Here is a 26,013-nt window from a genome sequence, read left to right on the forward strand (position 1 = left end):
GCATTTTGCATGAAAAAGACATAATTTTACAGAGACTCTCTTGATTCACACGAGCTGTGGTTGTCCCATTGGAGCACTGCTCTGTAGGCTCCTTCCTCAGAACCTGGGCTGCTGGCTCAGAAATGAGTGGAAGGCTTTCCATGGACATTGACAGGGCAGAGAGGGGGCTGGACCCATGGTACACAGGGAAAAATTATTTCCCAGTGCCCACTGGTGGTGTCTGAGTGCAGCTGGCCAGGCATGCTGGCAGTTTGGAAGGCAGGCAGGAATCTCTGTTGGCAGCTTGGACAGGGTTCAGGTGTGTCCAGTGCCCAGCACGGCACAGGGACTGGTGCTGCTGGTGTTTGCCAAGCTGGCAGGGGCAGGGCAGGGCCAAAGAGCTGGCTATACCTTCCTCAGGTCTGGAAGGGCAGGACAGGAGGCTGGCTGATGCCTTCCCAGCTTTCCAGCACCGCAGGTGTGTGCATGGCTGGCTGTGAGTGACACAGCTGACACACTGAACTGATCTCACATATGTGCTGGGTTAGTGCAGAACTCACCCTTGTCCTTGACAGAAGAGGGAGAGACAAGTGGTGCCCCTTACCTGTATGGTCTGAATCAGGACAGAGCCTCACCCAGACCCTGGGCTTTCTGCCAGCTTAGTTCTACTTAGTGGTGTTTTTATTTGAAAATCTGTAGTTCTTCAGAAGCATTGGGAGGATCAGGACTCTGCTCCCGTTTTTACAAACTGAGTTTAGGTATGCGTGTGCAACAAAAGTGGTGGAAAAGCCATAAATTGATCCTGCAAGTCGTGATCAGGGCTTATTTTCCTTCTTTTTCTTCTAAGCCTAGATGAATTCCTCCTGAAAGGCAGCTCATGCATCTGCTCTGTCCATTTTTATGCATGCTTACTGTTTTACACATCAAACAGGGTTATGTGTGCTTTTTTAGTAACGCCTGCTGAAGCATGGAAAGGATCAACATTTCATTTTCATTACATTTCATTTATTTCTCTATTTTGGAGGAAGGGCTCCATGAAGTATAAGACAGACATAACTAAAATAAGTTTCTCCAGCAGGTGAAAGGCATTGGTAGCTAATGTGTCTCCTCCTAAAGCAGCTGAATTGCAAGTCACAATCAGAGATTTAGAAAAAAAAGTCTGCTTGATAATGTCCTTTGCCATGACAAAGTACAGTCACAGGAGTAGTAAAAGGCTAAAAGAATGGCCAGACAAAGACAGATCATCAGTTTGCCTTTAGTTTGAAACTCCTGCAAAGCTGCTAGTTGAAAATACCTACATCAAATACAGGAACGTGGAGATTGCCATCTTACATGTATATTTAGTCTTTGGTTATATTATTTCAAATATTATGTAGCTATAATAGCATGAAATAGAAACCCCTACCTGATACAGAGAGAGATATTACATCATTGCTGTTACAATGCTCTGCTGCAAAAGGACTTTTAAAGGATTTCTAATGATAATGAAAATATTCTGATACAGCATTAAGGATTTCACTACTGAAATGTGTTTAATGTAAATATGCTGTCAGATACTCTTCAAGTAATTGACAAGAGCAGATGATTAGCAGTGTTCTCAATAGTGTTTTTGCATAATCTTACATTTTGACAGAACTCTTCAGCTGCTTTTTATTGTCAGTGCTCTGCAATCAGTAATACTTTTTCCTTGACATTTACTTTGTCATTATAAATCTTGTAAGTGGTCATTTAACTTGTTCAGTATGCATGTAAGAATATCATTACTAACACGTTTGAAAAATGTCTTCCTGTTGAGGAACTATTGTGAAAGTAAACTTAAAAAACCCTAAATGAAGTAGGTTGATGAGTGAAAAAAATACCTGTCTGTGAGCATTTTCATGCACATTTCAAGGACGATTTTAAAATATCTCTCTTACTGAGCATTCACTCCTAAGTCATCAAATTCAACACGCTTGTTGGATTTTTTTAATCTGTTACTTTTTAATTTTAATGCTATTGTTCAGTTATGATAATTTACATCTGACTGACCAAAATTAAACTCTTATGATCCATAAGCATTCATAATTACATACTGCATGTAACATTAATAGTCAATATAATAAACCTTCATCTTTATTGAAGCATCTCTTGTTTCTACAGCAGTTCTTTAATCTATCTCAATAGATTTCTAGTGTACAGCTCATATAGATTTGGTCAGTGACAAGGGTTAGAGTAGTCTTGTAGAACATTTACTTGTAGCTGTGAAAAGCCCACATTCATCAGAGGATTAGGTCGATCAGATTGTACCAGGATCAATGGAAGGACTGTGTGATCCCTCTTAGGCTGTAATGTGTTCACCTTCTTTGGAGAGAATTCACATACACACACATTTCTCTGTCTTAAAGCCATTTATCTCAGAATGTCAAATTGCAATAATTAACCATTATTGATCTTAAATTCAATTAACTTCATTAACACAGGTCATGATGAGGGTGCTGGTAAGGGAAAGGCTCTTGACAAGTGTCTTTTCTTATATGACATTGAATGTTCACAATCATGGCTATAAACTATTTATACTGTGCCACAGGAACATCTTTTAAAAATGACAGGAGTTTGGTTGGTGGCTCTGAAGCGACATTTTTATCCCCTCCCCCTCGTCTCCTAGTTCTCAGGGTTTTCCAGCAAATTTTCTATTCAGGAATCAGTGAACCATTTGTTTCTAGCACATTATCTTAGTGTGGCATTATAGCAAACCCCACCTATTCAAATACCCTTCTGTTCAATAGGTACTGGTAGATAGAGACTCATTTACAGCAGTGTACATTAGTATAGTCAGCAAATGAGTGAAATGAATATTCAGTGCTTCTCTTTGCTCCACATACAAAAAAAAGTTGGGGCCATCTTGTAGAGGTAATCCTGAGAATCTCTGCTTGTTTCAAGTCCTAAGATTCATATTGCAGTCAATAGTTGTTTTTCTTAAATGAGGGCTGAATAGCAACTGTGAAAGGACACAAAGCTTTGTTGGCCCACACTGAGCTCCTTTCTTAATAGAGGAACTTCATTGTAAGCACCAGTTCACAATAGCTGAAATTGTGATTGAAATCATTTGGATTTCTACTATACCATTCATACAGATGTATAGAGTTTATTGTAAGGAGGCACTGCAGCCAAAATAGCTATTGAAACTACTGTAGAAAGGGCTTCAATGGGAGATGCAAGTTCGCAGCAAAATGAAGGATCAGACTGAAGGTCTTTTGGTACATTTTGAATGTCTTAAGTAGGCATGATTATTTACAAATAAACCACCAAGTAGAATGACTCACTGTAATGCACTGCAGCATTTCAGGTGAAAACTTGATTTTTAAAAATTTCACAGCGAAGGTGGCAGCTCCAGAGATGTGTGTGTATGATTAGTACAGCTAAACACAAATACAGCAACAAATTCTAGTTACTGTAAAACTTGTAAGATGTGGACAAATTAGGCGCAACCAAATATATGGGAAGATTACAGAAAATAAGGTGCAAGATTTTTTCTTGGTGTAAAAAAAAAAGCTAAACCATATCAGAAGACTGAGAAATGTGCATAAAGAGAAATGACAACAGCAGTTTTGTTCAGAAACAGATTTCTGTGACAATTAAATGGTCATTTTGTCACTACATTTGCTATTTCCACTCCACTATACAAAGCATTTACTGAGAAGAGGCAGGGCAGAAGCAGAATGGTTTGATTACTGCATTTGAAGAAACTGAAGTTCCCTTACAACATCTGTTTGCTCAGTGAAGGATTATAATAATTACGAGCTATTAGAGCCATATTGAGAACTTCTATGCTCATGGCTGCTTATCCCAGAGTTGGCTGTGAATCTTGTATTAGTTTGTGGAATGCCCTGTGTGCTTTTCAGTGATTAAAAGATGCCACCCAAATGTCTGGTATCAAGCAGAGATTTTGTCACTCTGTATTTTGGTACCAATTCATACAGAGAATTTGGCTTCATCTTGCCAGGATGTTGACAGAGACTTTTAACTAAAAGAGAAAACAACCCCCAAAACAAACATTTTTTTTTTTCTTAGAATGTTCTGGTAAATATTTTTGTCCATTTGAGGAAATAGTAATTCTGTGCTTAGAAAAATTCTACAGAGTCCAAAGAACAATTAGGGTCAAGTATAACATGAAGCTTTTTTCTCTGCTCCGGGAACTCCTATTTCACTGGCTCCCACTGTCACGTGTGCTTGCATGAAGTAGGTCTCCAGCAAGTCTGTAGTACTGTACACCAAGCAACTGCCTTGGAAACCAAGGAAAAGCCACTTTTGTCTAACTTAAGAGTGGATCACATTTATTCATGTTGAATAATTTATACAGCAAATATAGGTGGGGGTTTTTCCTGTTAGTAATGTGCTTGGTCATTGAATTTGTGACGTTTATGTGAAATCGTTGAAACTCTGGGGCTGCTTGTGAGGTGATACTTCACCAGTCTGTGCCTGGTTCCCCGATCCCTGGTGGTGTTTCCCCTTTGTGGCTGGGTAGCTGACTCTCAACTGCCCCATGGACAGTGAGGAACTTGATGCTCCTTGGAATGGTGTTCATTTGTAACTTCGGTGCAGTTGGAGGATGAGCAGCCTTTCCTGGGGAAGGTGGAGGGGTGGGGAGGGGAGGAAGAGGACGGTACTCCAGAGATGTTGATAAAATGGGATCACGAGACCCTGGAGTGAATCAAACCGAGGGGCAGTTGAGAATTCTCACTGGGTGCTCCCAGTCTCTGTTGCTCAGTTGCCTACTTGGTCTGGTTCTAGTGGTGCTTGTGAAAGGCTGGTTTTATGGTGGCATGGAGGCCAAGAAAATTTTTTCCTCCTTTTTCAGCAGGATCAGCCAGAAATTCCAGGCACATGCCCATAGGAGCTGTTCAAATCTCTACTCCCCCAGAGTGCAAAGGGGAGAAGAGATGGATTCCACAAAATACCATAGCAAGGAAGGTCCTTCTGTTGTTGTGACAGTCCATAACCTTTCTCAGCCTTTCCACTGGATTGCTGTCAACCCTGCCTTGCTTCTGGTCACCAGCTATGGGCACACACAAAATCAACAGTTCCCCAGCTGTGGTGCTTTAGGCAGCCAGTTGTATTGTGTGTGTGTGTGAGACTGCCAATTTAGGTCAAACCCCTTAAAAGTCTGTTCTTCCTGGACAGAAAGGCTCTGAACTCTTGTTCTTGTGAAGTTTCTCATAAGCTTATCATCCACTCCTGGCTGTACAAGAATGATATCTTAACAAAGGCTCTAGAAATCGATAAGATTTTGTTCATTAAGGTAACTTGGACCTTGGTTCTCAACCAAGGCTTTTTAATGTTTGGATCCCTTTTTGTCAAAAAGCTCTTGTAGAAGGTGAACTCTTCAAGCAAGACAGATTTCAGACTAATCCTTGTGCAACCCTACCCATAGAAGAGCACACTGCAGTGTGTTGGGATCAGGTGCTCCTCTCCACACCAGAAAACAGTGGTGCTGTGTTTCAAGGGTGGGTAATTTGAGCAGGTTTTAGAAAAACCCTGCTGAGCACGTTGAATTCAGGGAGTTTAGGCCCCAGGGAGAAATCAAAGCAGGGTGCAGTTTTAGAGGAGGGAGGCATGATCCATCATGTTCCATCTCCAGCACAGGTCTGGCAGAGTGGGTGTCACAGTGTACCTGAGTCCTGCTGTGTGCTGGGAGCAGAGAGCTCTTCAGAGGACAGTTGTGACAATACTTCAAAAACCTTCCCTATTTTCCCTACTGTGAAAAGAAGTTTGCTGGCAGCCTGCAGGTTCAGCATTCACTGGATCCCAGCAGCTTGGCTCGGAGATCTGTAACCACAGGCTCTGGGTTGTGCTGAGTACATGCACCTGTGGGTATTTCACTGGGTGAAATAATTGTTTCAGCTGAAAACTGGCAATTATTTTCAATTATACACATATATTGTATTCACATAAACACACTGTGAGGAAACATAGGAACAGAACAGTCTTAAGTAATCTTCCCATATTTTGTGCAAATAGCTGAATTATATATATATTAACCTACAGGAGTAACAAGGTCCTTCACTTGTCTTCTTGTCTAGCACCAGACAATTAATTTTTAACTTCTTTCCAGATTTTCAGCTGTAAACTGTGGATAAGAATGTTTCTTCCACAGGGCTGATGTGAAAAATAAAGCAGTCATTGAAGCTCTTGAACACTTCAGTTAAATTATGCTGTCCAATAGTTCCAAGTTGCTTCTAAGCCATCATTTTATAGTAGGGTATGCTGTTTTTTTCAGGTCTATAGTGAAAGAGATAATACATAAATGTGAGGTTTTCACTTGGTTATTTAAGAAACATCTAAATAGTGTTTGCTTTCAGAAAAAAAGAATGCCTCCCTTATCAGAATTTGTATCAGGTTTTGAATGTTTTCTCTCTTCATTTGTGAGTGGCCTGTGTGACACATTTTCTGTAGCACTGTAAAGTCTAAAGTGAATGGGAGACCTGAATCCTGTACCTTCCTTTGAACTACACAGAACCCAGGGGAGTTTGGAATACAGTGACACGAGGAAAAGGTGCCTGATGTAAAATTGCTTTGTTCTGTGCTTAGGTGGCCCACACTGTAATGACATATAAACTAATTCCTTGTTATCATCTCTTCACTGTGTGTCCTTGTCCGTGTAATTCTCATCTCTTAGCACTTACAGTTGATTTGGCCTCCCTGAAGTCTCTCCAAATGTAATACCAGTCCAGGATGCTGAATCAGAGCAGCTGGCTAGCTTCCTCTGGCCTATTTCTGAGCTCTCTGTGGCAGACAGCTGCAGTATTTTCATGAAGGAACAAACAAAGTACACTTCAAAGTTTTTAGTGCCTAATGATAGCCATCCATTCGATTGGCATCCTATGTCACATCCATCCACACCACTTCCCAGTGACTTAATCCTACACTCTCAATGGCATGAAAAGGCTGCAGATTTATCAACATACAAAAAATCCAGCTAAACAAGCATTAATCATGCACATCACATCAAATTAACATGTTCAAAATTAATATTCTTGACCTTGCCAGTGGGCAGAATAATCCGTCTTGCAGTAGGCTCGCGCTCCGGTGCGAGGTACCGGGGACTTGAGCCGACGTGAGAGAGAAGTGCTGACCTCTTCACTTGGAAATAACATTTCTCTCCCATAATAGACAGTCTTGCCTCTATGAAACAGAACCTTTGACCTTTCTAACAGGAATAATGTCCCTGTCAAGGTGCTGGGTAATCAGTATTGCCATGCCCATTTAGAGACTGTTGTCATTTGCCACTCTTGTAAACAGGGCAGTCACTCCTGCCTCCCATCCTGACTGCCTAATGAGGAATATGCCAGCATCTCTGCCAAGGAGTGAAGTCTCAAATACAATTTCAGTTACATGGGAATTATCAGTTAGTCTCAGTATAGAAATAGCTCATGTTGTGGGTGAAATGTTTGCCTTTCTTGCTGTGAGTGGAAGGCCTCTGGAGTGGGAGTTTTCTAACAGACTAATGTAATTCTTTTATATGCCTGCATTTGCATTAGGTCTTTGATTGACTCCATCCACCAGGCTGGTTTTCTCTTGCCTCTGCTCATTAATTTTGTGAATAAGGTTCATTGGCACAGTCAGATCATCTCCATGCTGCTGTTCCTCTGTTGGCTTTCTCTGCACTGGTGTTGAGACTGAGCTGCCTCTTAACTCCAAATGGTCCCACCAAAACTGGGGAATCTGAGGTTTTTTCAAAGATTACTTAAATATTTTAAAAATATTCTGTTAATTTCTCAGGTGGCTGGTGTCTGATTTAAAACAGACAAGTATTCAGGAAAAGGCTGTGCACTGCCAGCAGCAGGGGCAGTGACAGGAGCCACCTCTTGTGCAGTGCCATGGAATGGGCAGTGAGGGTCAGGGTGCAGAGGGGCTTTCTCTGGCAGAATCCTACTCACTTCTCCACTTTATAACCTAATATGATTCTTTCCCCCTGTTTCTTTTTTACTGGGAATATAATATTGATCCTGTAAGCATTAGGAGCATTTCTGCTCCTGATCCCATTCTGCTGTTTTTTTGGGTTTTTTTTTCAACTGTGAAATGTAGATGGGCTCAGATTCTTTAAGTTTCTTTTCCCAATGAACTCAAAATTAAATGGTTTGGAAGATGACCCTAGTATTACTTGATGATTTTGAATGATGCATAACAAAGATGATATATATATTTTTTTAATAGAAAGTCATTTGGTTAAAGCAAAAATACTTTCAAGAAACTGAGTGGTTTTGATAAACTTTTGTAGCTGAGCATTTTTCATGTGAGAAGAATATTGGAATGTTTTGTTCCTTTTCAAGCAAACAGCATATATACCAGTTTAAATATACCCCCAGTGAGCTAATTAAAACAAAAGAAAAATTTTTGGCAAGAAAAAATATAATTAAACCAAGAAATTTCAAAAGTATTCAAATGAAATATTTGGATACATCCAAGCCAAAATATATGGTTTCAGCTGTATTTTTCAGGAAATGAGGGGGAAAAATTGTGCATATAATTGGGTTTTGGAGAACAGTAAAATACACCTTTAGTATTGTGATCTTGTATTTCCAAACAATCTCAAGGAGGTGTGTGTCCAGCCACTCACTGTGGGGGTGTTGCCAGGGAGGAGATGACAAGCCTGGAGAAAAGGAGACTCAGAGGTGACCTTATCACTCTCTACAGCTCCCTGAAAGGTGGCTGTGCTCAGGTGAGGGTGGGCTCTTTCTCCAGGCAGCACTGACAGCACCAGAGGACACAGCCTTAAGCTGCATCAAGGGAAATATAGGTTGGATATTAGGAAAAAGTTTTTTACAGAAAGAGTGATAAAGTTCTGGAATGGGGAGGTGGTGGAGCCACCATCCCTGGGTGTGTTTAACAAAGCCTGGATGTGGCACTGGGTGCCAGGGTTGAGTTGAGGTGTTGGGGCTGGGTTGGAGTCGATGATCTCTTCCAACCTTGTGATTCTGTGAATTCTGTGACAAGCATGCAGTGTTTTTGCTGGCTCTGCTGAAGAGGAGCTCTGGCAGTGGGGGTGGAGGTGGCAGCTGTGGTGCCTGTGAGCCCAGGACAAGAGCAGGCACGGCTGCTCTGGCTCCAGGGGGGCTCCCTGAGCCTCTGGAGACACGGTGGGCTGCTGGTGCCTCTCTGCTCTCGTGCAGCAGATCCTGGTGTCTGTGCAGAGCCAGGTATATGAGTTTATTACTGTCTGTGGAATATGTAGATCATTTTGGACAGTGATGGATCACAATTTATTTCCACTGGCAAAGAAATGATCCATAGCTCAGTTATGAAGGTAATTCCCTCTTGTGTGGAAGGGAATTGCATTATACCACAGCTTACTGTTATATATTGATATCAAATGTGTTAATTTCATTGTTACCTAGCACTTCAGTTAATAATTACAACAAATACTAATGAGGGAACTGTCTCTTCTCAATGTCTCTATGGCTGTAACCTGCAAGATGTTTCTGAACCCCTTTGATATCCTTTTCTCTAGAAACTTGAGTGCCACACCAGGCAACAGCTTTCCACTTTTTGTCAAATACTGTGTCACAGTGACACCACTGCTCAATTTGCAGGCAATTTCCTGTAGGTTATGGTGCCCTGTGAGATGAAAACTAAACACTTTTTTGAGAACGGTGATTTTTTTTGGTCCTTTTTCTCTGGAAAAACAAAACCCAGAACTGCCTAATTTCTTTCATTTCCACTCTTATTAACTTCTGCCACTAGAATTGCCTTTAAAGTTGTTTCTTTTCCCCTCAGACTTTGCTGTTGAGGCATTGAAGAACAGTTTTATAGGTGCCCTGCTGTTCAAACATTTATTCTACACTTGAAAAATATTGAACTATGAGTCTTTTTTGTGGGTTTTTTTGTTTGGTTTTTTTGGTTTGTTTTTTTTTTTTTTTTTTTACATAATAGGGTAATGGCTAAGTAAGGATGAGCTGGTGACAGTGCTTCTTATAAACAGTCTGTCCTCCAGGCAGTGAATCACAGTGGAAAACCCTTTTACCATCTCCTCCTGATTTTATTCTATCCTTTCACAGTCTCTTTGCTTTTCCTGTAGGTACTTCACCAAATAAGAGACTTCTTTGCTGTGGGCCTCCTTGTCCTTATTTCTGGTGCAGTGAGGCTGTTACCTTCATCTCTGCTCATACTGACCATTTCTTGCCCCTGAGCAAGGTGTGGTGAGGCAGGAACCCTTCCACTAGACCAGGTTTCATCCCTTCTCTCCTCTGTGCAGGGGAAGGAGCAGAAGGAGCCCTTGGAACTGTCATTTTTTTCGAAGTTGCAGATTGCTGGGTTAAATTCCACACTGTCGTTTGTGCCTCATTTCCTGCATTTCTGGATCAAAGACTGATGTCACAAGTTGGCTTCACAACTTGAGCTTAGGAAGGGGAACAGCTATAGAGGAGGCAGCTCCTGGTTAACACGCAAATATGCTTGATAGTTGGTGAAAAGGGCAAAGAAAGCATGAAAGGTAAATAGATTTACATTTAAATGAGCTGCATGCTGGAGGTTTTCCCTAATGTAAAAGTCACTCTCTAAAAAAGCTGTGAATGTGACAAGTCTTTCAGTTCAAACAAAATTCATAAGACTTGAGCAGTAAGAGAAATAAAAATGTAAAGAATAACACACTAATTAGGGAGTTGGTTCTGTGCCCTCTGGTTGTGTTGGTGAGCAATGGGTCCAAGGAGGGCTTTCCATGGTGTGCAGGGATGGAGCCCTTGGGTTTGGAATGTGGTGTGGTGGGAATGGGTGGCACACACTCAGACAGGTGCTCAGCAGCCAGAGAAAACTGTAGACAGGTACCCTCAGAGAGCCTTGGTATGGCACCCCAGCCTGCAGGTGTCAATGAGGTCTCTTTAAGGCAGGTAGTGTGGTGATAACCTTGGGTGTTCTTTACTTTGTGAAAAGGAAATTATTATGCAGTTTCAAAACAGAGGCAAAGAAACAGGAGTTGTAAAATAAATTCTGTTTCCACAAGAGTGGAAGAGGAAAAGGGTATATTTGCTTCCAAATCAGAAGTTTCATGCTATGATTCCTTCCTTCCATCCTTCCTTATTCAGTAGGATTTGGTGTGGTTGAGAGAAAGGCAGTTAACAATCAGTTGTCTGCACATTATCAGTAGTTATCCAAAATTTTCCAGCTTCAGAGAGTAATTTGAACTGCTTTGGTCTCCTGTGCTAAAGTTCTGAAAATCCACCTTTTTCGATTCTGTGTATTGGTTTTGTTGCAAATATTTGCAGGACATAGCTGAACCTTATTTCAAGTTGCTGCTGAGTCTTTGATATACATAAAATAATAATACTTCTTTTCAAAATATTTTGAAAAAGCATAAAACAGAGCAAACCAGCACAGCTCTATTTCATTGTTTCCAAAGTCTCATCTTTGTTACCAGCACTTTTGAAGCACCAATTTTTAAACTTAATTCTTTCAAACTCTGTGCTCCCAAACTTTTAAAACAGAACACTTGCTGCTTGAATTTTCTGCATTGAAATTATCTGAACTGAAATAATCGATCATTATTATGTGTTGTTCTTATGTGATATGTTTGTGCTTTCAAAGGTTTAACTTGTGTTCTGAGGATCACATTATAACTTTACATGCTTGGAGGAAGATTTGCTACCATTTATCCATGTGAAAGAACAGTAGTGAATATTTTGTATTACCTAACTGAACGAAGAAATACTCCATGTGAAACTAAAAGCCTGATTTCATTGTCACTTTAACAGTTGTTTTGTCTCTTGTGGTTTTCTGATAACATTTAAACATATTTTCCCTGAAAGAAGTTTGCAAGGTTTAATACTGTGTGCGTGATACCTACTTTAGTGTTCTACATTTTTCAGTCTGTTGGTTAAAGTAGGGCTTTTTGGGGTGTAAACTGCTATCTTCTCTGCACTATTGCCTGCAGAAACAAGCTATAGGTTGTTCAAGATACAACTACCCTACATTTTCCAGATGTGTTGCAGAGAAGGTTGAATGTCAGGTGTCTTTAACCACAGAATGTACTGAAAATGTGACTTTTTTCAGTTTATAATTATCTTCGTCAGAGATTTTAAATTCCACTGAAGAGAGTCACATTCTATTTTTGCTTTCCTGCAAATTAATGCATTATATAGAAATAGATAATTAGTTAATGAATCCTTTTTTTACAATTTCCATAATTTTCTTGCATAAAGGAAAAACTTAGGTAGACTTAGTATATGTAAAACAGAAGCACAGAAGCACTATGGGAAAAAAAATGTTTACTGTCAGTTGCCAACTGTCCTGTTCAAGAGGAGTATCTTAGATTTACATCACCAGTTGCGTTACTTGAGGGGAAAAAAAGACAGGATTCCTGTTGGGTATCCATGTAGCTTATGCTGAGTAAATATTGACAAAGTAGTCTAAAGAGCAAACACTTTGACATTTGTAAGGTCCACTGGAAGGTCTTGTATATATTTATACAGCAAGAATGAGTGCAGCATACCAATTTCATTGAACTAGTGCCTGACATTAATTCTGCATGGACTTTCTTGTTGAGGAAGTTGTGTTTAAATGGGAGTGGGACATTTGTTACACCCATGAAGAATATCCTCAAATTGCTTTGAATGAGTTGTTTCCAGAGGTTACATCACTTGCAGTTAACTTGCATCTCTTCTAAAATGTGACATGACTAATAATGATATCTTTAAAAAATCTGATTTTTAAAATTTATTTTAACTGGCAATTTTTTTACTTTGTAGAAATTCTTGATGTTTGTTGTGCTCTATATTTATTAAAAATTGAGTCTCAAAACTGTAATGAGCAAAAAATGCTTGCTTAATTTAAATTGTGAATCTGTCTGTTAAGAAATGCATTAGGGGTAGGAGAAGCATAAGACATATTAATTGACAGACAGGAACTGCTGTCTCTGAGGTTGATACAAGTAATTTATTACTTTAGAAATGAATGCCACCTCCAGAATGTGCTTCATTAATTTCAAATTTAGTTTTAATTTCAAGCTGTTGCCCCTTGAGAAGAATAAGGTGGCAAATTATGTTTGAAGAGCAGATTTTTTTTCTTGCTCTGAAGAAACACTAAATTTTAACTGTTTAATTTTACAAATAAGTACACTTCTTTGGCTAAAGCAAAAGTATAATGAGCAGAAACTAACTTGTATTTTCTTCTCTTCATAATAGCCTATGTTTCAGACGAACTAAAAGCAGCAGCACTGGTGGAAGAAGATGTGGAACCTGATGAAAATGCAGTTGATGGGGAGCCTTCAGCAAAATATGCATGTCCAGAAAAAGACTTCAGTAAGAACTGCCAAAGCTATCAAAACTCTCCAGCAGCTGAGTTCTCTAGCCATGAAATGGACAGTGAGTCCCACATCAGTGAGACAAGTGACCGCATGGCAGACTTTGAGAGCAGCTCCATTAAAAATGAGGAAGAGAGCAAGGAGGTTTCCATACCACTGGAAGACTCCACGGTGTCTGATAGTTTAGAACAAATGAAGGCCGTGTATAATAACTTCCTCTCCAATTCCTACTGGTCCAATCTCAATTTGAACCTTCACCAGCCAATTTCAGAAAAAAACAACGGTAGCAGCAGCAGTAGCAGCAGCAGCAGCAGCAGTTGTGGAAGTGGCAGCTTTGACTGGCACCAGACTGCGATGGCCAAAACACTGCAGCAAGTTTCTCAGAGCAGAATTCTGCCAGAACCGAGCCTTTTTAGCACAGTCCAGCTGTACAGACAGAGCAGTAAGCTCTATGGCTCTATATTCACTGGAGCCAGTAAATTCCGCTGTAAAGACTGCAGTGCTGCCTACGATACTTTGGTAGAATTAACAGTGCACATGAATGAAACAGGACATTATCGAGATGACAACCACGAAACAGATAACAATAACCCCAAAAGATGGTCCAAACCTCGCAAACGTTCTTTGCTTGAAATGGAAGGGAAAGAAGATGCCCAGAAAGTGCTAAAGTGTATGTACTGTGGTCATTCATTTGAATCTCTTCAGGATTTGAGTGTTCATATGATCAAAACAAAACACTACCAAAAAGTGCCTCTGAAGGAACCTGTTACACCTGTAGCAGCAAAAATTATCCCAGCTACTAGAAAGAAAGCATCACTGGAGCTTGAACTTCCAAGTTCTCCAGACTCCACGGCTGGGACACCAAAAGCCACTATCTCAGATAGTAACGATGCACTTCAAAAGAATTCCAATCCCTACATTACGCCAAATAACCGCTACGGTCACCAGAACGGTGCCAGCTACGCCTGGCACTTTGAGGCGAGGAAATCTCAAATTCTGAAGTGCATGGAGTGTGGAAGTTCACATGACACCCTGCAGGAGCTCACGGCTCACATGATGGTGACGGGACATTTTATCAAAGTCACTAACTCTGCCATGAAAAAAGGGAAACCAATTATAGAAGCCCCAGCCACACCGACAATAACGTCCTTAGTAGATGAGAAGGTCCAGTCTGTGCCATTAGCTGCCACCACCTTTACATCTCCTTCCAACACACCTTCTAGTGTTTCCCCTAAATTAAATGTTGAGATTAAAAAAGAAGTAGATAAGGAAAGAGTCATTGCTGATGACAAAATGAAAGACAAAGAGAAGTCAAGTGAAGATGAGGAGAAGTATGATATCTCCTCAAAATACCATTACTTGACTGAAAATGACCTAGAAGAGAGCCCTAAGGGGGGATTAGACATATTGAAGTCTTTAGAAAACACGGTTACATCAGCTATAAACAAAGCCCAGAATGGCACACCGAGCTGGGGTGGCTACCCCAGCATTCATGCTGCCTACCAGCTGCCTAATATGATGAAGCTGTCATTGGGCTCATCTGGGAAGAGTACACCCTTAAAACCTATGTTTGGAAACAATGAACTAGTGTCACCAACTAAAAACCAGCCCTTAGTGTCTCCACCCAGCAGTCAGACCTCACCTGTGCCAAAAACAAACTTTCATGCCATGGAAGAATTGGTAAAGAAGGTCACTGAGAAGGTGGCTAAAGTGGAGGAGAAGATGAAAGAGCCCGAAGGAAAGCTCTCTCCACTGAAGCGTGCGACACCTTCGCCGTGCAGCAGTGAAGTCAGTGAACCCCTTAAGATGGAGCCCCCCAACGATGGTGGCTTTAAAAGCCAGCAGAACAGCCCAGTTCCTCAGAGAGATGGCTGCAAAGATAGCCCAACTGGAGAACCTGTGGAAAATGGGAAAGAGCCTGTGAAATCCATTGTAGGTTCTTTAAGCAGCAGCACAGCCATCATCACTGACCACCCTCCCGAACAGCCATTTGTAAATCCATTAAGTGCACTGCAATCTGTCATGAACATTCACCTTGGCAAGGCAGCAAAGCCATCTTTGCCCGCTCTGGATCCAATGAGCATGCTTTTTAAAATGAGCAACAGTTTGGCAGAAAAGGCTGCAGTGGCCACCCCACCTCTACAGTCCAAAAAATCAGACCACTTAGACCGTTATTTTTATCATGTCAACAATGACCAACCCATAGATTTGACGAAAGGCAAGAGTGACAAAAGCTGCTCTTTGGGTTCAGCGCTTTTGTCATCCACATCGACATCTTCTGCATCTTCTTCATCTACAGTGACAACAGCAAAGACATCTGCAGTCGTGTCATTCATGTCAAACTCGCCGCTACGCGAGAATGCCTTGTCAGATATATCTGATATGCTGAAGAACCTGACAGAAAGTCACACATCAAAATCTTCCACACCTTCCAGCATATCTGAGAAATCTGACATTGACGGTACCACAATAGAGGAACCAGAAGAGAGTACACCAGCTCAGAAAAGGAAGGGACGTCAGTCTAACTGGAACCCTCAGCACTTGCTCATATTGCAGGCCCAGTTTGCAGCCAGCTTACGGCAGACTTCAGAGGGGAAATACATCATGTCAGACTTGAGCCCTCAAGAAAGAATGCACATTTCCAGGTTTACGGGACTCTCAATGACCACAATTAGCCACTGGCTGGCCAATGTGAAATACCAGCTCCGAAGGACGGGGGGAACTAAGTTCCTTAAAAATTTGGACACTGGACACCCAGTGTTCTTTTGTAATGACTGTGCTTCACAGATCAGAACTCCTTCAACTTATATCAGTCATCTTGAATCGCATCTGGGTTTCAGGTTAAGAGACTTGTCCAAACTGTCCAGTGAACAGATTAACAATCAGATAGCACAAGCAAAGTCACCATCTGAAAAACTGGTGACGTCCTCTCCAGAGGAAGATATCGGAACTTCTTATCAGTGCAAACTTTGTAATAGGACTTTTGCAAGCAAGCATGCTGTTAAACTTCATCTTAGTAAAACACATGGGAAGTCACCAGAGGATCATCTTCTGTATGTTTCGGAGTTAGAGAAGCAGTAGCATTTGCTTTTGATTAAAATAACTGTAATTTGCTTTGAGGAAAACTGTCAAAGACGCCTTAAAGCTACTGTTTAGTTCTTGGCACATGTTCTTATTTTAACTCCAGAGTCGCTCTGGGCTGAACTGTTTTGTATAACTGTACAGTGTTTAAATAGAGGTGCATAATCAGCTGTTGTTACTGGTAAAATATGAAGGTTAAAATGCAGTGGTAAGTGTTTGGAACTTTGTGTAAATTGGATTTAGTTGCTGTGCATCCCTCTGATGCATCAAGCTGCATGCATTAACAGACAGTTTAATTAAGCATTTATAACTAATTCTGGTGCACTTTTTCATGTGACCTAAGTGTGCTGGTATTTCTCACCCTATAATCTTTAGCCCTCTGAGTACTTTGAAGCACTTTTGCATTAATTTGGTAAAAATGTAAGGATATGCTTTTTTTTTAGACCCTTACTAGCTTAGTTCTGATTACTAATATGAACCTCCATTTATGCAGAGGTGTCTCACACCTTGAAATTTAAAAATATAATTTTCACATTGAAACATAGATGTATATATTGTATAGATTTCAAAATCTCTTATGAAAAATGTGATTGTGGTTAATGCCATTTTCTCTTTTTTTCAGCATTTTTAGCAACAGCGGGGTTTGTACCTGATAAGCCCCAGGTATAAACTGTACCTATATATAGTGTATATTTCATTTTTTTTTTAGATCTAATGGTTTTTCCTTTAACAATCAAACATTGTAAATTATGTGATAAAAGATACCACAGATAACATTTATAAAGTATTCAGAAACATTATTCTTAAAGCAAAGTATGTTTTGCTTTGTTTTGCTATACAGTACATCTATATTAAGAGAGGTTCATGTTTAAATTATACATATTTATTAGTGTTGCAATCATTTGTTTGGTTTTTTTGCTTTTGTTTTTGGTTTTTTTTTAATTGTCTGAAGAAACAGAAGCCACGGACTGCATTCCTGGCATACATTCTAACTGTTTTGCACAACATGACTTTTAAAGGTATTTATTAGTAAAAAAAAATAAAAATAAAATAAAAAGAGAAAATTCAAAATAAACTCAGTGCTCAAAGGGTTAAACCTATTTGAAAAACTTGTACTGTATTTCCTAAACATTGATAAAGCCTTTAAAATGTTTGTACTGTAATACTTTGCTTAAAAAGTTATGAGGCATTCTGTGATATAACCTCTTTTACTTATTTATAAGCGCTCTTGGTTGTTATTTCCTATTGTAGAATGCCTTTTTATTTCAATTGGTAACTTTCTGTTTTGTTCTGCCTAATTATTCTCCCAAGATTCCATACTGCAGCTTTATCTTTAGGCATATGAAAGGTAACCCGTGGTTACCAGCACACTAAGTGATTCTGTTCGTCTCCATTTTTGGCAGTTAATTTGCAGAAGTAACTGACAGCTGACACCATATGAGAATCTATGTATAAAATATTGGCATGTAAACAGCACAGACACTGTAATGCACTCTGTGCCCTGTTTTGTTGTTGACAATGAAGCACCATTATATGACTCTTCATATAACCTTTTTTTCTACAGCAGCATTAAAATTGTCTTTTTGCTATAATTTTGTGTTGCGTTCACAATTATGTCTGAAATGTGCTACGACTAACGAGCACATTAAAATTAAATTGTATGCTATCTGTTTATGACTGAAGCTTGAGTAGGTTTCTTCATCTGCCAGGTGCTGGCAGTCAAAAGCTGCACATAAATCACTGGAGTTTTAGTGAACTTTAGCATTTAAAGAGCAGGGTAGCACTTATTCAAAGGCTGCATTAACAGAGTTTTTTTTCCCCCAGAAGAGATAAATGAGCGTTATAACTCCCTTTTAAGCATCAGGTAAGGCTGGCTGTGGAGAGGGGGGTTAGCAGCAGAGCATGGCAAAGCAAATAGGTGTTTTGCTGTGAGTTCAGACCCAGGCAGGCACCGCTGCTCACCCGCCTTCCTCCTGAATGCATTGAGCAGAGTCTGCACCAAGGGTGTTCCACAGCTCAGAGGATCCCTTTCCACCTACCCATCATTTCCAAACGACAGGAGAAGGAACCTGAGACCAGTGACTCCAACTCTGTGGCTTTGAAGTGAGTCCTGTTCTGGCCCTCCCTGCTGCCGGGCAGCATTCCCTATTCCCGGCAGGTAGAGAGAGGGAGAGGAGGTGAATAAACACAGGCCAAAGAAAAGCAAACAATCTGGAGCATTTATAGGATAATGACAGACTTCTGCTGGTGTTGACAGGTCATCCCATCAAAACCTTTGAAAACAATTTGCATCTCCAAACACCTATATTGCTATGCATGCAAGTGATGTCTTTTGCCAGTCAGGTGAATTCTGAGTCCAGAGATGGTTACATGGGAACCAAATCCACCATTACAGCACTTCAGCATCCTGAGTGAGAGCTACCATCCCAATGTCAATTGTACAGTTTCCTTTGTCTTTTTAAGAAATCCACTGTCTTCCAGTAAGCAAGTAATTGAATCTTTGGTTCTCTTTGCCTTTATGTCTTTTTTTCCATCTTTCCATCTTTCTCTGTAACGTTAGAGGCCAGTACCATATCTCAAAAATGTGTTGGAAGGTTTTGTTCATTCTACAGCAAATGCTGCTAGGTGGACCAAGTGAATGGGATCAGGGCTTTGGTCTTTTCCCTCCTCTTTTGGCTCACACTTGTGTCTGATTTTAAGGTCATTTGTGTGTCAGTGTTTATGGCCTCAGCTCAAATTCCAGCAATAAAATCACAGCAGTTTTACTGGTTGACTGTACCATCCCAGGAGTCCCTCACTTAGTGAGGAAAGGGAGCCTGGCTGGCTGAAGTCTGCCCTGGAGCCTCCCAGGTGCCTGTCCACATTTTTTACAAATACATGATCTCAGTCTAAACCCAGCCAAACTTTTTACCTCTACAGTAGAGAATTCCTCTTTTTGAAAATTATAACAGCTTAAATATAGTATTTGGTTGCAAACCAGAAATTCACACATAAGGAAACTGGCAGATTATTGCATATATTGTCAATCAATGTATTTTTAAGATGCACCATTGACTTATAATAGTAATGCTCAAAGCTCTGTACGTAATACTGTTATCTGGGACACGGGAGGGAGTAAAAGCAAGAGACTGCAGAGTCTGCAGGGTTCTTTCCACTCACTCTTAAAATACAGGCAGGGCATCTGATGATCTGATGCAACCTCCCCGATCTGGTAAAAATCAGTTCCTGGGCCTGACTTACCTGGGTCTGAAAGTGCAGTGAGATGTAGCAGGTAGAAATTCAGGGAATGTCCAGATCTGCCAGCATGGACCAGAAAGGACTTTTTTAATGTGCTTCTTAAAATGTGCATGAAACTTTGCAAATGAATGGCTAGTTAGGATCTGAATATCCCAAATTTATTAAAATAAAGTTCAGCTTGCATTTCAGAACCTCCAGGACTGGCATACCAATGTGATTTCACATTATAAAGAATTTAGAGAATCAATGAACTAGAATAATGTTCTTTTCATCCATACACTGGTATGTATATTGGCATGGTAACTATTAGTGCTAACAAAATCACCAACCTAGTTGTGTTAAGATAATTTTTTTCCTATTAGACAAACATGAAGGTATAAATGCAGAATTTTAAAATAAGCATCTGACTTCTGACTTTTGCTTTGCATTTGGTATTTTATTTAGAAATATGCAGATCAAGTGCAAGGGAAAACAAAATACCTCAAGAAAGAGGTTAAAAATGAAATTGTGATGGGTGAGAAGAGCTTTAAATCACAGGTGTATAAAGGTGACCCTGGTCTAACCCCACCCAAGTAGTGGCTTGTTGCAGCATACTGTATATCTTCCAGCCATCACATTTACGCAGTATCTTAAAATAACATTTGTGATAAATGTGCAATTTAACTAATTTATGGTGCTATGATGTGCTCAGGGCTACATGCAAGATGAAAATCTTAAATGGAGCTTGAACAGCTCACTTCACAACAAGAAATCAATATGCCAGATCTTAGAGAGCTGTTCACTGGAGTCAACATTTAGGGAAAAAAAAAAAATCAGGGAATGTATCTTTAAGTTTTAGTGAGTAGGAAATCTAAAATCTAACTGAAATATGACTTTTAAGATAATGTAAGGAACTGTTTCTGAAACCAAAATCTTTCTAGAATCTTCATTATATTTTATTTTTGTATTAAAATTGAAAGTATATTATTTTAATTATGCAGGTGCTTTTGTGGTAACCACTATGTGCAATTTTTTATCCAAATCAAGGCAGATTAGTGTTATCAGTATGGGAATTATCTGTTGCATTTAAATATGGCTATGTATTTTGCTATATAAAGCTAAGCATGATATGACTCTGCATGTTATGACAGCAAAAAGGAATCTGGCTATACTTTGAGATTTTAAAAAATACTGGCATGTATTGAACGGAAGAACCTTTTTTAATTTTGCAAGTTCTTATTTCAGCTGCAACAGAAAAAAAAGGAACAGTGGTGCAAGTGGAACAGAGACGACTGGTAATAAAGCTAAATTTAATTAATAAATTTTGTATTTTAAAGTACGCCTCCAGAGAGCCTTATATATTTCCTAGAAAAATATCAAATTATTACGATCACTGCTGCCTGCTTTGTTTGGGTAACTTCTTGTTACAAGAATATGCCAGAGCTTTGCTAGGTGGTTTGTTACCCACACTGCTCCACAGAGCTGAAATACAGGGAATGCTCATAAAACTAGACTTTATCAAGGAAAGTACAAAAAAAAAAAAAAAAAACTTCAAGATTACCAACTTTTTAAAAGTCAATGGATTGTCCTGTTAGGCAAGGATGAAAATTTCATCCCTTCAAGGATGAAATAGCACTTAATACTTAATTGGATGGTTACTGTTTTAGCATGGAAATACAAATGTGTAACTCCCTTGAGTATTACTAATAAATACATACATTTCCAGGAAAAAAACCCAGTAAATTCTCTTCTCCTGGGACTCTGTGCCGAGATGTGCCTTCCAGCCCTTGCTTGACCTGCTGTAGGTAAATGAGAGAATGAGAAATAATTATGGAGCTGCCATCTCGGAACATGAAAGTGGCTCTGTTGGTCGGGGTGTGGTAACAGTGAATTTTGTTGAGTTTTCAGTAATTATCCTGTAATAATGAAAGGCTTGTATATGTTTAAAACTATAATATTACAGCCCTCATTGAAGAATATTTGCATAAGGAGTCAATCTTTTACCAGTGAAGGAAGAAGGAATCAGGGTCATTTACAGAAGCGAGTGGAATTATGTATTAACGCATCATTATACATGTCTGAAGGCATTGGGATAATCTGTGAGGTTACAATCTGTTTTCAGGCCTTGGTTTGGGGCAATAATTTTAACTAAATGTTCAGCATGAAAAAGATGACTAAGATTTACTAACACGTAGCTCGAGCTGTGTTCATTATCTAGTACGTACACAAATACAGCAGTGGTGTTCCATAAATTCATTTTTTTCACATGTAAAAACAATCTTCCTTTATGCTTCATATCCAGCTTACGTGTGTGAGAGTAGCAGTTTGTTTGTTTGTTTTTCATCACCGTATAACAACATATACGTGGGACACATTAACTTCCTCAGCAGCTGTTCCTTGGTTCACTTTGCCTTATTTATAGCTTGAAATGCACTTCTGGTTAAACAATCTTTTAAGAGAATTAAAATCAGATAGACTTTTTGGGATAGATGGGTATGTCCACACCACTCATCAAGTTCATATATACAACCTTTATTGAAATGAAAATACCCAACTGCAAATTGTACTTCCATAGGTCTGTGCCTATCTTTCACTATGCGAGTGCTTAAAAAGGAAAATTAAAAATTACAACCCCAGGCAGCTATGCCAAAAAAAGGAATTTTTGAGTAATAATATAACAAGGCATTTTCTGTATATCATGCTCTTAAAATGCTTAGCCTGTTTCAAGCAATAAAAAAAGGTTGTCTTAGAGCAAGAAGAAAGGAGTTAAAAATGGCAAGGCCAGCCCTGGCCCCATTCCCTGGCCAGGGGCTGGGGTGGGTGGTGAAGCTCCCAGCTGATAGTGATGTCCTAAAATGATGCTGTGTCCCCCACGACACCCACTGGCCTTTCCTGGAGTCACATTAGGGTGAAGACATGCACTTCTTCCCCTGTACACTTACGTTTTGCAAGCAGCAGAGTGGACTTTGTAACCAAATAGTGAGCTAATTTTCTGATTACTTACCTCGTGATGCCTGAGGTAAGGACTCTGGTCGCAAGGGAAATGAATTTCAAATGATTTGGCACTGTGGAAAACCCTATATTAGACCTGTCATCCCCATTCCACTCCCTGTGGAGAAGATAGTGTCCATCTTTTTTTTTTTTTTTTTTTTTTTTTTTTTTTTTTTTTTAATATCAAAAAATATAAATGGAGAGAGAGTAACTTTTAAACTTCAGTATGAATTAACAATGAAAAATATTTCTCTATTAAGCTTCAACATATCAAATTCATTCTTGCATGGTAGGAAACTGGGGACATGTTTATAGCCATCAGAGTTGTGAGTTAGTGACCTTTCTCGCCAAGTGAAATGAAATTACTTGAAAATGGAATTCTTTTTAATTGGCATGTTTGTAGGTGGTGGGGAAGGGAAGGGGGTTTGCTAGAGCGTGTGTGCCGTGCACAGCCCGGGAAGAGCTGTAAAAAAAGCCTGGAGCCTGTGCTCAGCTGTAAACCTGTGCAGAGAGGGAGAATGAGGTAGGTGTGTCAGGAAGCAGAGTCATATTCTTGGCTTTTTTTCTCTCTCTAAACTGGAGGTACAGTCACTGCAGTTCCGCCTCAGTGCCCATGAAACCGAGTCGGCAGAAGCTGAAGGACTCCGCTCCTGAAAGCCTCATCAGGACTTGTCATCGCTCTAATGAATATCATTTAAATTGCTTTGTATATTGGTGGAGTTTGGATGTCGATTTAATTTGTGCATGTGTTTGAGTTCTTCTGCTTGGCTAGGCTAACAGAGAGCAACAGCCTAATGAAAAGTGAGTTGGTGACAGCGTGATGAGCCCCAACCCAATCAAATGTGTTTGAAGGGCTGTTTTGACAGGGATCTTAAAAGTAGATCTAGAAAAGAGAAATAGTGCTTCAGTTCAGTACCATTGTTTCAGGCTAAGATTACTGCTTTTTGTACCTCTGAACGACTGAACATTTTCTGTGTGCACTCTGGCTTGTGCTAAAACATGAATCCATCACAGAATTGTCTTTAGAGGAGGCCAGAAGAATGAGCTCCCCAATTAAACATCTCTAGAAATTACTGGAGTTCAAAAATCACATTAAAATGAAGTCATTATTGGGGTACACAGGAAGCAAGAACGGGCTTAACCGGGGTTACAGTGTCCATCTCCATCTCTGTGTTGCAGAGGGCAGGCTGGCAGAGCAGCAGCACATTAACACTGGAGGGCAGGGGCCGGCCAGGCAGGGCCAGCCGTGGACTTCTCTGCATTAATTCCCATTTTCTGTGCCGGGAAGTTGAGCGTGCAATGCCGCAGAGCTGCAGGGAAGGGCAGAGCAGATGGAGGAATCCTGCAAAATGCATTGCAGTGCTCCCCAGGTACTGGGGAGGGGCTGGGGACAAGACAAACTGGCCCGCTGTGGTTCATTCTGGCTGCAGGGAGGGAGGTGGCAGGCACTGAGCGAGCCCTTCTCTCCCAGAGGCTGTGGCTGGGAAGAGGAGGCTCCCCGAGGGCACAGCCTGGCTCCCACAAGAAGGGCTTGGCCACAGCTCAGCAGGGAAGCCAAACCCTGCAGGTGGCTGGGACACTGCCCCGACCACACACAAACCTACCTGAGTCACCCTACCAGCAGCATGGACACAGTCTCACAGGGGGATTTCTAGAAGTGGGTAAAACAGCCACATCAGCCCTATAAATGGTATTAATTCTTCCAGTCTCCAAGAAAATGTTCACTTCTTGCCTCTTACATATGTAATTGGAAGGTAAGGGAAAAACAGGGTCTCTTGATTTTTTTTTTTTTTTTTTTTTCACCATGAAGACAAATCAATTTCCAAACCAGAGCTGCTGTCAGGAGGGGAAATTGAGACTGGCACTTCATCCTCTCTGAAGGCAGCAGAGCACCCTGACACAGTTGCCTGCACTTCAGAGTGTTTCAAAACAGACCCTGGGATCCTAAGTGCTAACAAAAAAAACCAAAAAAATGCAATTTTAAAATTTTACATGAAAACAACAACAAAAGACTGTGGGAGAGAAATTGGGTTACAAGAAAAATCTACAGTCCAGATACTCTTATCTAAGAGATGATTAATACATCAGATAAATTGTTCAGCAATGGTTCATGCAAACAGACCCTCCATAATTCTGCCAAAGTCAGTGAGATCAATGTGCTCTGCTGAGTGATTGTGGCACTGACCACTCAAAAGAAAGCACCTAAGGGCAGCTGTAACTTATGCTGATTTCATACCCCTCATGATTTCAAAATATATGAGATTCTCCAGCTCCCTCTGAACTAAATCCATGTATAACCCTCAGGAGATGCTTGCTCCTGTTTTGGGAGTGAACATGACCCTTTCCTTCTTCATTGGCCCAGATTCTGTAAATGCCATATGCTTCTTTTTTTATGTAATAAATGTTTTAATACAACCGCCACCCCCAGACAGACAGGTTACCATCAATAATTTGAATGACAAGCCTTCAGTATGCCTCTTAATTTCAATGTAAGATTTGGGCAGGGTAGGAGAACACCCCAAAACCCAAAAGAAAATAAAGAATTATGTGATAGAAAATATATGTAAGTCTCCAGCAAGAAACTATTATACTAGGAAAAAACCAAACAAACAAAAAATACCCCATAAATTCAAAGCATGTGTTTGAATATTTAATGTTAAAAATATAAATTAGGTATTAAAGAAGCACAAAGCACCCGCTTGTACTTCCTTAATAGGGCTTTTATTAAAGGCTCTAGAAGAGATTCCAAGGAGGGAGAGATCAAAACAGCAGGCTCATCAGCCACGCTATATTAGCAGCTTCTCAGGAAGCACTAACAGCAGGCAGAGCCACCCCAGCCCACAGGTGCAGGCACATCAGCCTGTGCACAGCTCTGGTCCCACAGAAACACCCGGAACATCCCTCTGGAGCTGCTTTAACCCCCCTTCTGCTGGGCTCAGCCAGGCCTGGGCACTCTCCCCTCCTTGCCAGCTCTGCTCTCACGGTGTCCTTGCCCTCCTCCCAAAGCCCTGTGGAGGCCTCTTGCTGTGTTTTCCTGCAGAGCTGCTCAGACCTCTCTCCTGCGAGGCTGTTGGAGGGATGGCAAATGCCACAAAGCCATCAGAGACACCCAGCCAGACCCTGAGCTCCTGCCCCCCGTCCCCTCTGCTCCAGGGGGCTGTCCCCAGGACAGAAACGCTCTCTGGGCACCCCAGCTGTCCTGAAAAGAGCAGGGAGGGTCTGGTGGCCAAGCAGGGAGATTTTGGAGCTGGTCAGACATGCAGCAACACAACCAAGTACCCAGAAATGAAATACTCTGGAGAATAGCTGAAGCATCTGTGCCACCACTCTTGGCTAACAGAGCCCAGATAGGTGCTGCTTGCCATCTGCTCAGCATCTGCAAGCCCTCTCCTGGAGCTGGAGACCACAGCGCTCCAGCAGCCAGAGCATCCCAACATCTGCAGCCCAGCAGCCAGGGCTCTCTCTTCCATGCACGC

The 26,013-nt window shown here is 40.7% G+C and overlaps 1 protein-coding gene across 1 annotated transcript in view; it reads left to right on the forward strand.

Moving 5' to 3' along the window:
• The window catches only part of TSHZ3 (teashirt zinc finger homeobox 3), a 63,482-nt gene extending 45,496 nt beyond the window's left edge, over positions 1–17,986 (forward strand). The window contains exon 2 of the mRNA XM_053953254.1: positions 13,131–17,986. Within this exon, the coding sequence (XP_053809229.1) occupies positions 13,131–16,330 (3,200 nt within the window). The 3' untranslated portion in view covers positions 16,331–17,986. The remainder of the gene's footprint in view (positions 1–13,130) is intronic.
• Positions 17,987–26,013: the final 8,027 nt, after the last annotated feature.

This window comes from Vidua chalybeata, chromosome 11, assembly GCF_026979565.1.
Source record: "Vidua chalybeata isolate OUT-0048 chromosome 11, bVidCha1 merged haplotype, whole genome shotgun sequence".
Lineage (NCBI taxonomy): Eukaryota > Metazoa > Chordata > Aves > Passeriformes > Viduidae > Vidua > Vidua chalybeata.